This window comes from Tiliqua scincoides, chromosome 1, assembly GCF_035046505.1.
Source record: "Tiliqua scincoides isolate rTilSci1 chromosome 1, rTilSci1.hap2, whole genome shotgun sequence".
NCBI classification, from domain to species: Eukaryota; Metazoa; Chordata; class Lepidosauria; order Squamata; family Scincidae; genus Tiliqua; species Tiliqua scincoides.
In genome coordinates, this window is record NC_089821.1 from 33,342,254 (window position 1) to 33,356,234 (window position 13,981).

The 13,981-nt window shown below is 42.5% G+C and overlaps 1 protein-coding gene across 2 annotated transcripts in view; it reads left to right on the forward strand.

The window, feature by feature from the left end:
• Positions 1–2,143: 2,143 nt before the first annotated feature.
• The window catches only part of GOLGB1 (golgin B1), a 69,390-nt gene continuing 57,552 nt past the window's right edge, over positions 2,144–13,981 (forward strand). Inside the window, exons 1-5 of one of the 2 annotated variants that reach the window (XM_066636394.1) lie at positions 2,144–2,325; positions 8,133–8,190; positions 9,255–9,398; positions 9,873–10,019; positions 12,739–12,858. In XM_066636394.1, the coding sequence (XP_066492491.1) occupies positions 8,146–8,190; positions 9,255–9,398; positions 9,873–10,019; positions 12,739–12,858 (456 nt within the window). In that variant the 5' untranslated portion in view covers positions 2,144–2,325; positions 8,133–8,145. Of the gene's footprint in view, positions 2,326–2,492; positions 2,576–8,132; positions 8,191–9,254; positions 9,399–9,872; positions 10,020–12,738; positions 12,859–13,981 lie in introns of those variants that run through there. The other variant, XM_066636388.1, reaches the window with a different exon arrangement.

Sequence of the window (13,981 nt, forward strand, 5' to 3'; positions counted from 1 at the left end):
CTTTCAGTAGTAGGATTTAGACATGGAGCACATGAATTTCTCTGGGTATCACCAGTCAACATTCACATATCAAAGAAGGAAGGAAGAAATTCAAGACATGGTATGATTCCAGCAAGAGTCTGAACTCAGCAACTATCTTTTTTAGAAATTAAACTGTCCCATTTCCTCCTTAGTCTCAGTCTGGTTGAGAAAAATATGTATTAGTAGATTGTGTTACATTAGTATCTTTGGAAAGACTAAAGAAGCTCATGTGATGAACAGGAATTGTAAATGTATCTTTGCCTTCTGTACAAATGTTCTTTAGCACAGAACACTTTCAAACTTAGAATTTAGAATCATGTGTTTTTTCTGGCCTACCCACTGAGGGTTATTTTTAGTAGTCTGAGACGACCTCTTGTGGAAGTTCTGAAAAAAGAAATGCATAAGATATGGCCCAAGGCAGCTTGCTAATGTATTTTGTTTTTATCAAATTGTGATGGTGACAATTTCAGTTTAGCCAAAAGGGCTGGGGGTGGTAGTGGTAGTGGTGAGTGGGTCACATTATTTAGATACAAATCTGAAACATGGTCTTAATCAGAATAGGCCTGAATTGGAGAGATGGGAATCTAAGGGTCGAACAAAAGCACTACAATTTTCTGAATCAAAGATCAGAACTCTCAAGAGAGTGTATCACAAGTTATGGGGCAATATCAGTACTCTTTCCCTCTTGGTAATCTAGCATTTTACAGAGAGGGTCTCCCTCATCTCAAATTCCAAAGCCAGACACAAAAAGCTTACACACACACACACCCCAAAATCCATACTACATTTTGTTGCATGGCAAACACAAGGTTACAAGCCATGCTTGTACAACACTTTACCCAGTGTGTAACTAGTCTGTGGAACTCCTTGCCACAGGATGTGGAGATGGTGTCTGGTCTGGATACCTTTAAGAAAGACAGATTCCTAGAAGAAAAATTCATCCCAGGTTACAAGCTGTGATGCGTTTGTGCAACCTCCTGATTTCAGAAGCAGGCTACCTCAGAATGCCAAATGCAAGGGATGGTACCAGGATGCAGGTCTCTTGTTGCGTTGTGTGCTCCCTGAGACATCTGGTGGGCCACTGTGAGATGCAGGAAGCTGAGCCAGATGGGCCTTTGGCCTGATCCAGTGGGGCCGTTCTTATGTTCTTAATTAGTCTGTGGAACCCCTTGCCACAAAGTGGTGACGTCTGGCCTAGATGCCTTTCAAAGTATTGGACCTATTCCTAGAAGAAAAATCCATCATATGTTACAAGCCATGATGGGTTTGTGCAACCTCCTGATTTCAGGCTACCAGAGGAGGGGAGAGCACCACGATGTAGTTCCTTGTGTGCTCCCTGAGGCATCTGGTGGGCCACTGTGAGATGCAGGAAGCTGGGCCAGATGGGCCTTTGGCCTGATCCATTGGGGCTCTTCTTATGTTCTTAGTCTGTGGAACTCCTTACCACAAGATGTGGTGATGACGTCTGGCCTGGATGCCCTTAAAAGGGGGATTGGGCAGATTTCTGGGAGGAAAAGTTCATCACAGGCCATGGTGGGTATGTGCCACCTCCTAGTTTTGGAAGTAGGCCACCTCAGAAGCAGGGGGATACGGTGAGTGGGAAGGCAGGTGAGGCAGAGCTTCCCTGCCAGAGTCCTTCAGAAAGCGCCGCCACCGTGTGAGGCGCACAAGCACTCATGACCCATGCGCTAACGCGCCTCACATGGTGGTGGCGCTTTCCGAAGGACTCCATTGGGGAGGCTCTGCCTCACCTGCCTCCCTACCCAATGAACCCCCCTGCTCAGAAGCCCAGACGCAAGGGAGGGCGCCAGGATGCAGGTCCCTTGTGGTCTGTGCGCTGAAGCATCACCTGGACCACTGAGGGATGCAGGATACTGGACCAGCTGGACTAGATGACGTCATGCCACACATTCCCTCGGCCTGCAGTTACCTCTTATGGCCACCAGGGACCGCTCGCGCAGCAGGTGGGAGGTGACGTTGGGTTTCTAGGCAGGGAGGAGGGGAGAGGGGCGGGGCCTGCTCGGTGTCAGTCAGCGCGCGAGCTCTTCTCCCATTGGCTGTGGAGCGCGCACGCTCTGACGTGAAGGAGGCTCGCGCGAGCCGCCGCCGCCGCCACGGCCAGGGTGCCGCGTTGCTGATGACGGGATGACGAGACCGGCTGGCTTATGGGCTGCCTGGAGCGGGCCGAGGAGGAGCCGGCGACGCGGCCTGTGAAGACCGGCCTCCACACATAAGCCCCACCCCTTTGCCCCTCCCTCCCCAAAGGGCCAGCGAGCGATCCAGTTGCCCCCCCTTTTCCCTCAGGTGAGTGCGGCCTCATTCTCCCCCGCCTCCCTTAAGAGGGTCCTTCTGCGTGCCAACCGGAAGTGTCCTGGTTTAGCCCCGCCCCTTAAAGGGGCCGAGTCGGCCTCTGCCTGTCCGGAGCCCTCTGCTGCTCCCGAAGGCGTCAGAGGCTCCCCTTGCTGGGAATCCCTTGAAATAGGCTCCGTCCGAACTATGGGACGCTAACCCACTAGTATGCCCAGAACCCAGTCCTAGGCATGTCTACTCAGAAGTAAGTCCCGTTATAGTCAGTGGAGCTTACTCCCAGGAAAGGGTGCATAGGTTTGCAGTCTTAACAGTTCAATCCTATGCGTGTCTACTCAGAAGGAAGTCCCCTTATAGACGATAGAACTTACTCCCAGGAAAATGTGGGTAGAACTGCAGCCTTACAGCCCAATGCTATATGTGTCTACTCAAAAGTAAGTCCCATTATAGTCATTGGAGCTTACTCCCAGGTAAGTGTGCATAGGTTTGCAGCCTTACAGCCCAATCCTGTGCATGTCTACTCAGAAGTAAGGCCCATTATAGTCAGTGGAGCTTACTCCCAGGAAACGTTGTATAGATTTGCAGCCTTACAGCCCAATCCTATGCATGTCTTCTCAGAAGTGTGTCCCATCATAGTTAGTAGGACTTACTCCCAGGTAAGCGTGGATAGGATTATTGTATAGTAGTGCCATGAATGTGCGTGACTCCTGGCAATGGAAGAGAAGGCAGGTCTCTGCCTGGAAGAGCTTGCAAAAGCTAAACATTTTCTTCCATACCCAAAACCAAAGAGGGGGGCAGGGCAGAGAGGTCTGTCCAGGAGTCTAGTCCCATCTCCAGCATGTTTACCAGGAAGTAGGGTGGAGCTTACTGCTGAGCAAACCTCCATAGGATAGAGTCACAAGCCCAGCTGTGACTCAAAAAGTTGGAGCCAAGCCAGCTCTGCCTCCCAATCCATTTTATGTCAGACTCATGAGTGAGATAGGCTTCCTGTGTGAGCCCCCTAAGTCTGTTTACTCAGGAGTAAGTGGTACTGAATTCAGTATGGTTTACTCTCCCAGTAAGCTTGCTTAGGTTTGCTTATCAGAGTTATTACAACTTCCCTTCTCTAACACCTTCTGTTTAGGGTGACCAGATACAAAGGGGGGGTAGAGTGCCTCTACCTTTAACCATAGAAGAAGGAATGCTGGCGGACGCAGCTCAGCATGGAAGGGTTTAAAAAACTGCACCTGTCAACAGTCCTGCTTCTGTACCAGTGTTTCTCAACATATGTCCTCTACTGTACCACTTTACACAGTCTACCTACTCAAAGTACTACCAGAAGTAACTGACGATACCATTACCAGTTACTTCTGGGTTGGGAGCCCAGATGCAACACGACAAATACTAGTAAGAGAGGATGGATGGAAGGACTTTTCAAGTGCAGAAAAGCATGCTTTGGAGCCTCCTACCTCTGTTTGTTACTTTGTGTTCCTGGTCTTGCTTCTGGGCAGCAAGTTTCCAGGGGTCCTGTGAGTACCAGATACCACCTCAAGTACCACTGGTAGTACCTGTGCAGTGCTTGAGAAACACTATTCTGTACAATGGTTAAAGGTATAGGCACTATGTCCCACTTTGTATCTGGTAACCCTACTACTGCTACTAGTTTTAATCAGCACTGTTACCTTTCTTGTTGTTTCAAGGGGAGGAAAAAAGGAAAGAGACAAAGTGTTTTGAGTTTGTACACACAGAGATGGGCATTCTTTGTTGGGAGAAAGCTAGAAAGCAGCTAGGAAGAAGTGCTGTAGAGCTAGGCACCTCCTGGTACATAACATGTTGGCCAAATTAGCCTTTAAGACAAGGTGAAGGCTGGAGACAGGTCAAGGCAAAGGATGATGCCTGATGAGGGTGAGTAGCTGTGTGACAAATTCTGTTCTAGACCCACATAATATTCAAGTGTTTATATGTATAGGAGTTACTGTTATAATAATAATAATAACAACTAGGTATTTATATACCGCCTTTCTGGTCATCGGATTACTTCTCTGACTTTATTCAAGGCGGTTTACTTAGGCAGGCATTTCTAAATCCCTCAAGGGAATTTTTACAATCATAGAGGTTCTCTCTCTCAAGAACCAACAACATTTCAGAATGGATCTTCCTGGTTTGGTCTCACTTCTGGCCTCCAGTTTTCCCACGCAGGCTGACAAGCAGCTCCATCTCTCACATGGAGGGCAGCCAAGAGGCTTCTTGCACACACCAAGAGCAGGTGGAATCACTCAGCTCAGCTTGTCAGCTGCTTCAAAGTTTCACCATTCTCAGCTGTTCAGGGAGCTGCCGGTGTCCTCGAACTGGCTACCTTCTGATGTTATGACTGTGGCCTCTTAAGAGGTTTTTCATAAAATGAATTATGTACTCTGTTTCAATGTGAGTAGAAAAGGAGTTGTAGTTAAGCATTTTTTTTTTTACTCTATCAAGGCCAAACTGCAAATAATAAAATGTACTCTGTCTTTGGGAGGGCAAATAGAATTCCAATTCTTCTTGGAACTGGGCAGGAAAACAGTGGAAGAGAAAAACTAAATTCCTCACACAGCCATTTGATGGATTTTAAGCAATTTTGGTCCCCATTGGGGTCAATAGCTCAGTCAAAATTCCAGTACTTTAGCATAACTTGGTTGTATGGATCAACATTTTGATTATTTGAAGACTAGAAAAGGGTATAGATAGAGCATTAATGATAGGAGAAGGCAGGAAAATAACACTATGGTAACCTACCAGCTGCCAGAAGCATTGGAATAAGCAACTTTTATTTTATAGGCTGCCATAGAATTGCCAGTATTTGATAATTCCTGGCTTTTTTTGGTAATATTGCGCATGCTAGACTGAGTAATTAGGGTATTATTTACTGTGGATGAAGAAAGGTAACCTGCACCTAACTTAAGCCATTTCTGCCTGATGTTGCATATATGCAACAGGGATCAAATGTACCTGTGGGCTGGGCAGAAATGGGTTAATATGTGGTTCAATCAAGTACATGATGTATGCCTTCAAGCTGCTCCAGTACCCATATAGCCAGTGGCACAAGCACTGTAAACAATAGTCTAATGATTAATCATGCTACTTGCAGGTTTTTAAAACAAATTAAAGCTTTTATTATGAAAGTAGATATCATGGAATATTAGTGATTGCAGTGCAGTATTTAAAGAAGTACTTGCCTACCCCAACACCTTTGGCATGCAACTCCTGTTCCATTTGATGGTTTTTCTCCAAAGAACTCCAGAAACACTGGATTGGTAAAGAGTTTCTGCTTTGCTGCCAAGTTTGTTTTGTAACAGTTGCCCATCCTGAAAACTCACTTTTATTATTATCATTCCTAACTCATCTTGTAAAATATACACAAGTGCCTCACTAGACACTGTTTTCCTGTGGAAGACATGTTGGCTGTTAGCTAAAGCTGGGCATGGAACTAGCTGTGCTAATTATGGGTAGGGTTTCCAGACACAAAGTGGGACAGAGTGCTTGTACTTTTTACCATTGTATAGAAGAGGGAATTTTGGCAGGTGGAGCTCAACATGAAAGGTGGCAGGTACAACATTAAAAAGCTGTACCTGCCAAAATTCCTTTTTCTATACAATGGTTAAAGGTATAGGCACTCTGTACCACTTTGTGTCTGGTAACCTAACTATGAGGGTTTTAACTCTGTTTTTAATAAAAGCTTCTTAATGTTGCATAAAAAGCTGCCTCTGAAATTGTTGGAAGCAACATTTCATGTAACATGGGAAAGCTGCTGTTTAAAAAGGAAGTTAAAAGCCTTGTTGTGTTCATGTAAATCTATGTACACGTGTAATGGCCCTCACTGGATTAAGGACTGTGAGAATGTAAGCCCTACTGAAAGCAATGGGACTTAATTCCATGTACAGTAATTGCATTTAGACTCTGGGTATGAAGATATGTACATGCAAACAGACAAGCAGTCGTCTGTGTGAGTTTTTTTTCCTGCTGTGGAGTGAGCTCTGCTTCCATCTGTCTGTACTCATCAAACATATGGACGTCTTCACATTCAACCCTGATTTCCTTGTTGCTCCTCTTGCTGTGAGGTGCCTTGCATATACTGTGTGTGCTGCCTTATTGGTTGTCACCAATTTTAACCCTTTAAAAACTATTCTGACAAGGTGGGGAGAAGTGGTATTCTCATGATGTTACAAGCGCCAGCCAACCAATATATGTTGCCAGGTCCTTCTGGAAACTATCAGAATCTGTTTTTGTGCATTCAGTTGTGCACTGAAGAACTTTTGTGTGACCAGATTGAGGTGAGTGCAGTTTTTCAGCAGTTTCACCACTCTCAGTGAGGTCTGTATGCACCTGAGAGTTAAAAAAAATTATTATTTTTTACTTGGGATTGTTAAACATTTCACAATAGATTCTACTAATTTTTGCTAAATCAGTCTGTCAGTTGAGCACAGTCAGCACCAAACTGATGTGTGGGAGGCAAGTGCCCTTCTCTTCCAGTCCTTTCCCTGCAACATAACAAATATGTCTAGAATCATAGGAGGTAAAAAGGCAGCTGAGGGGCTAGGAGGAAAGCAGCCATTTGGGAGGGGTTAACCACTACCTTCTATTAGTCAGTTCTTCACTACTTTGACAGCACAGTCTTCTCCAACTGCCCCTTCCCCATACTGATTCATTGGGGTCAGCTCAGGCTGCATTGCATCCTGTGGGGAAAGGAATGCTGGAGATCTTGAGGTAAGGGAACATTTTTCCCCTTACCCCAGGGTAAGCCCCAGCCTGCGCAATGCATGTACTCAGACCTGCGCAAGCTAAATACCTGGCACAATTCTGAGTGGATCCGTTTAAGTGGACTGGGCTCGGGAAGGGGTATAGGTTATGGTGGGCATAGCTGCTGCTGGTCCTACCGCCTCTCAGGCCCAATCTGCCCTCCCCCTGCCCCATTCTGCCTCCACACTACTCTGCACGAATCTAACTTTATCCAGCATGCGTGGGCTATTGTGATCCTTTACACAAGCATCGGCAACTTCTAGGCCATCTAGTGCTTTATGGCCGTGGTTCCCAAACTTTTTTGACTGGTGCCTCCTTTGACCTACTGGGCCACTGGTCACAGCTCCCCATTAGGGCTACAATCCTATACATTGTATTTACGTATTTTGCAAGGGTTCTGCTGCTCCCTTGGCTGGTTTCCGCAGCTCCCCAGGGATTACTGGGTTATGATTACTGGGTACGCTTCAAGTACCTGAAGCAGGAGGTACTTGATCCTGTCTCACTACTTGATTCTCAGGTGGTAGCAGCAGCAGCAACTGCTTTTTTCAGTTCACATTAATGAACTAGCTACGTCTCTTCCTCTCAGATCAGGTTATCTGTTCTTTAGTAACATCTTGTTTAGACTGCCAGTGTACCCTGCATACCTGTGTTTGAAGACCTTTTGATTGTGCTGATTCCTTCTAGGAACAGTTCAAAAGACTTTTTTGAGGTTGGTCGTGCTACTTGCTTTATGGAGCATACTTCTTTGGGAGATCTGATTGGCTCCCTTATTATTGTCATCTTGAGTGGTACATTTTTTTTTATTAAAACTTTTCCTTCTGGCTGACTGTGCATGCTACTTAGTTTTTCTGGCTTTAGCTTTTATCAGGGTTTTACGGTTATTATGTTTTATGAGTTTTTAAATTATTATTTTATTTTATGTAGTTTTATTATCTTTTTATGCACTGCTTTGAATATGCTTTTGGCCAAAAATGTGGCTTAAATATGCCTCAGATAAATGATAAGTGGAAGTGATTATTAATGTGAACTAATTTCCTTTTACTCTTTTACAGCCATCATCAAACTATGTGGAAATGGGGTAGTGGAGATAATTCAGCTCCCCAAACTGCAGTAAGTAGTATTTGAAAAATGCTGATGTGAATTAAAATTTACAATATTCAAACAGAAATCACAGCACAGTGCATCATTTTACAATGTACAGTTTTGCGGTTTATTCTAGAAACTATGACAGCTCAATGGTTTCTAGTGATATCATTTTACTTACTAGTACATTTTATATTTAGCATCAAAACAAATTGCATTGATCTGTTTTAGCTTTTATTTTTTAATTTAAAAACAAATAACAGTCAGTTATCTTAGGAGCTATTGTGTGTAGAAGCAAGCTTCCTTGCATGTTTCCCTAGCTGAATGGTAACAGTGTGGGTTAATAAATGCTGCACACTTGATACAGTAGCTTGGGGGAGCACATGCATAGTCCTTGAAAGAAAGCTGGAATCCTGCCAGACAGCTGCTTGGGATTTGTTGCAGGAAGCTGGATCCAAATAGCTGATCATCAGTAGTTCAGCTTTCTGAAAGTAAAGAGTGGCTAGCCCTAAAATTGTATGCTTTGTTGTATAAGAGCCAGAAACCACATAGTATTAGGTGTAACTTCTTTAATGCCAGCTGTAGCTTGAATTCTGGTGAACTGCATTAAGTTGAAAAACTGTACAAAATATTTAACTTCCATTTTAAAGCATAGACTTTAGGTAGGGCAATGGCTTAATTTTTTTCAGGTTATTTCTCACTTCTGTAGAGTAAGCAGCTCTACAAATACACAAAGGAGTCTATATGTAAGTGAATGGGGAAGGCCTCACTGGCAAGAGATTTTGATGTGTGTATCACTCTTTCTTTGGAAAATTGCTGTGTTGGAGCACTTACATAAAAGAATATGAGAGAGATTATCCTGCAGCTCTTGTTATAGTGAAACATCAGTGATGTTATGTTTCAAATATATGTGGAATACATATGAATTTTATGTGTATTTATGTTATTTAACTGTTCACTAAATTGTTCTGTATTTTGTAAGCTGCTTTTGGGTGCCCCTTTGGGAGAAAAGCAGAGGATAAACAGGATAAATAAATACTGTCTTGTTTTCATCAGTTTGGTTGTTGACAAATTAATTCTGCTGTCTTTAGGTTCATGAGACTTCCCAAGCAGCAAGCATGTCAGTGGCCGATTTGACTGAACAGCTGGCCCGAACTGAACAGCTGGTAGCACAACTCAAGGAACTTGTCAAGGAAAAGGATAATGAGTTGCGCAACAAAGAGCAACGCTTAAAGGTATTGTGTGTATTCATCAAGATTGTGTCTAATCTACTGATGAAAATGAATTTCTCAGCTGTCCTAGGAATTTGGGATAGCTTCACCCAAATATTGGCTTTACATTATTATTTCTTGCCTCAGGTCTCCACGACAACTGTAATTAACAGGTGCACCTTCATTCTAATTTAGTTTAAGATTCTAAAACTTGCCAGATATGGTTGTCACTCAAAATGAAAATGTTTCCAAAGTAGAATCAGACACTGCTGAAAAATGCAGGGTTAAATTTATCCATTCCAAATTGGTAACTATAACAGGCAAATCCATATCGGTATTAAGGCCAGCTGTCGTGAAACTGTAGTTCTTTTAATTTTAAAAAAATTGCCTTGTATTTGTGAGTTTCATGTATTTAAGATTTGAGTTATCTTTAATCATTGTAAATAATGTGTATGTGCAGATTGAATTTGGCTAAAAAACATTCTTGATCATCTGTAGGAAGAAAAAGAAGCTTTTGAAGCCAGGCTTTCCAAATTAAAGCTGCAAAACAAAGCCAAAGTGACATCATTAACTTCACAATTAGAGGAACTTAAGAAGCAATTATCAGGAGCTGGAAACCAGGAGGGAAAACCTGAACAAAAGAGAGTGAGTTTTATCCTTAAAAACTCAGGTAGACTTCAAGGTGTTCATATTGATTGATTGATTGCCATTAATATGGGGACAACAACAAGTGCTCCCTGCCCTGAGGGGTTCACAATCTAAAATACAGGTGACATCACTTAAAATATACGTGTGCATCAAGTGACGCTGACATTAATTGACGTTACCTGTTCTAAGCCTCCAAAGCTGGGGGATTGCTCCCCTCACCTCTTGAGGATTTTCTGAGCCTGCATTTTGGGAAGTGACTTTTTCGCCTTATAAGGCATTCTGAGGCCTGGGGAGCCCCTGGAGGCAAAAGAAATTACTTCCAGTTTCCTGAGGATCATTTTTTTTCTGACCATTTCAGCCTCACAGAGACAGCGTGTGGATGCAAGCTACTTCTCCAGGGCTCAGAAAAGCCTCCAGAGGTAAGGGGAGCACAGCTCACCTTGGCTTTGGAGGCTTGGGGGGGGGGGGGAAACAGTGATCAGTGACAGACCATTACATATGTGACCCATCACTGTTCAGAATGTTACTAAGCAACATCAACTGTAGTCACAAAAGAGACAATAGCAAAAAGGAAGGAGAATGGGGCTAGGGAAAATGAGGAAGAATATGTGATCACTTCATGCACATATACTGGTAGTAAAGAAGAAGGACTAGTGGGTGTTATTAAAGGCTTAATTGAAAAGGTCAGGTTTGGGGAGGATTTTGAAGAAGCAAAGGATCCTTCAGGTGTTTAGGGAAGCAGTTCCAGGCATAAAGGGAGCAATGAAGAAAAGATAGAACCATTTGAGGGAGCATAAGAACATTTGAAAGTGGTGAAGCCCAAGACAGTAGCATTCCCGGGGGGGGGGGCAAAATGCTAAGGTTTGCAGAGTACCTCAATGCACCCAGTATGCTGTTCCTCCTCCTCACTGTTGTAGCCATTCTGGGCAGCAAAAGCAACGTGGAAGAGATGCATCCATACTACTCTTGCTGCCATGAATGGCTTTGTGGGATGGGCAGATTACAGGGCTTGTAGAGGCACTCTGAAAAAATTAGCACTCCCCCCAGTACACTATTGGCCAAAGCAAAAACATTCATAGGCATGTGTAAGCAGGTGATGAGGGGTGAGGCTAAGGAGGGCTTTAAGGATCTGGAACTTGTGCTGAAACTGGGAGCAGGCAGGGTGCCAATGCAGGGATTTAAGGAGGGAGTGCAATGTGTGATCAGAGTGACAAGAATGGTCTAAGATTTTGGCAGCAGAATGCTAAAATGAAGTGAGGGGATTGAGGTGCCCCAATGGACGACCAGAGAGGAAAAGCTGCAGTAGTAAAAATGAGAAATTATCACATCATGAACTATTGTTTTTGCAGAGAAAAGAAAAGGACCTTTTTTTTTGTGATGCTGTGTAGAGGGAAAAGCGAACAGATTTTGTAACAGGCTGTGAAGGAAAAAAAGAAGTCAGAGATAAAACCAAGACTTTGAGCATGCTCAGCAGGGTGAATGATGATATTGCTAATGGAAGAAGAAGAGAGTACAAGGAGATGAGGAAGTGGGGGGTGGGAAGTTTTGCACTTGGACTTATTGAGTTTGTGACAAAGATGAAATATTCAAGCAAGAATGTTGTATGGTGAGTTAATGATGCAGGACTGGATGGAAGGACAAAGTTCTGAGATGGAGGGGTAGATTTCGGTGTCATTGTTGCACAAATGGTTAAAAGTTTTGATCTAAAGAGAAATTATGCATACTATATGTGTGTTTGAGTAGGAGGATGCCATGCCCCCATGAAGTGCTTTGCTTTTGCAGTAGCAATTACTGATGATGAAAAAGTGAGTTGCTTCTTAATTTGAGCAGAGATCTGTCATTGTTGCATTGAAAAAGTAAGCAACAAAATTTGCTGTGCCTGGGGTTCTGTTCTGTGTTGTGTGCCTTTGTTTGGATTGCAATAAATATTTTGGAAAGCCTTACAAATATTTTTAATATACTCAGTGTTTTTATTAAAATTACAGTAAAAATTTCTTCAGAGCACGTGAAAAAAACTTTTAAAAATCTTCTCTTTACTTCTGTAGATTATACCAGTATTACTCAAAGAGAAACAAGTGAATTTGTTCTGGATTTTAAAGGAGTTTTCCATTTCTTATCCTTTCAAATATTTCCAGACCAAAACAATAGCTATTCTGAATTGTTTAATAGAGTGCAACTTATTTATTTTGTTGTCCTGTTGGCTAAATTTAAAAAAAGTTCTGAAAGGAATTCTAGGACATGCATAGTTTTCTTAATGACTGAAAAAATTAGCTATCCTATATTTATTTATTTACACAGGTATTTATATACCACCTTTCTTTGGTCGTTAGATTTCTCCTCAGACTTTAATCCAAGGCGGTTTACATAGGCAGGCTGTTCTAAACCCCCGTAGGGATTTTTACAATTGAATAGTTCTAGTCTTTCATAGAACTCCTCATTCCAGCTGCATTCCTTCCCGGTCTGGCCTCTCTCTGGCCCTTCGCCTCCCACACTCCACTTGACGGCAACTCCTCTCTGCCACCGAGGGTCAGCTCATCAGTATATCAGCATGTCGTCAGTTCTGGGGTACTTCCGGTTGTTTCGAACTGGCAGGCGGCAGCTCTACCAACTGAGCCTGACCTCCTACCCATACTATCCTATACTATCGTTTGTGATATAGCATAAACCTTCTCCATATGTTCTATTTGAGGCTAAATTTTGGGGGTTCCATTTTTAGGTCAGTAATGGTGATCAGGATAATGCTGCTGCAAGCCGTGGAAAAATATTGGTTCTTAGAAAGAAAGTCGAAGAATTAGAAACTCAAAATGCCCAAAGAAATGAAGAGCTACAAAAAAAGGTATAATTTAGCATAACCATGTAATGACTTTTTTTTTATCTTGGCTTCTGGAAGTTGAGCAACCTTCTTTTTGAAGCTTGTCCATATCCTTTTAAATTGGTTGGTAATGGAGTGGAGAGTTGAGATGTTATTAGCAGAAGAGGTCAGTAGAATGATATCTGCTAAAGGGCTTTCTTGGTGGTGGTACTTGAACTTGCTCCCTCAGGAGGTGAAGCCAGCATCTTCACTATTGAAGTTCATTGCTGTTTGCGAACCTTTTTATTTTGAATTAGCTTTCCCTCCTTAATTTTTGATGCTGTTGTGTTTTTGCTTGCATTGTTGTTTTATCTATTTTTATATGCTGTTTTATGCTGCTGCTTTTTCTTCTCTGTTTTTTGTTTTTGGTATTTATTTTAAACTATGTGGTTAAGTATCTTGAGCAAGTCCCTAATGGGAGAGGAAAGAACAGTTGTCCTGGGAGTGAGTGACTTTTCTTGAATATTGAAGTTACATTGATATTTCAGAACTTGTATCTCCGCAAAAGAAACCTTTTAAATAAATTTTTGTTCAAGTGTGGCAGATGTCTGAAGAACTAAAAAAAAAACAAAAAACATTTACTCTGCAGTTGCCCAAGCAAATGGCAGTTGGTGTTTACATATGAATCCTAATGATATATTCTTGGAAGTAATTTGCTCTCCCAAGAAAGTATGCATAGGATTGGAGCATTAGTGTGTGAGGCTTTAAACTATTCTGAGAGAAGTCCTTAGTTGTGAATATTGTTATTGGCTATAGAGTATTAAAAAAAAAAACAACTCCTAAAATGTGGATACTATTGAAATTTCAGGGAAGAGATGAGTTTCTGAGACCTTCAATACCAGGATCATTTTTATCAAAGTGTAACCAGCATGTAAATTTATTAGCAAGCTCAGTACTGAGGACACAACAATGTCATTTCCAGTGAACTGACAGTTATTCAACCTTCCAAAGTATTATTAATAGATGCTGATCTTGTTAATGAGACTCAAATACCTCACAGAAATTGTAGAAACAAGTATCACTCATCTTGGTCGACCAAGCTATCACTTAAAGGCTCTCAACATTTTAGCTCGATGGAAGGAAGAAGAACTTGAAAAGAAAAAAAACG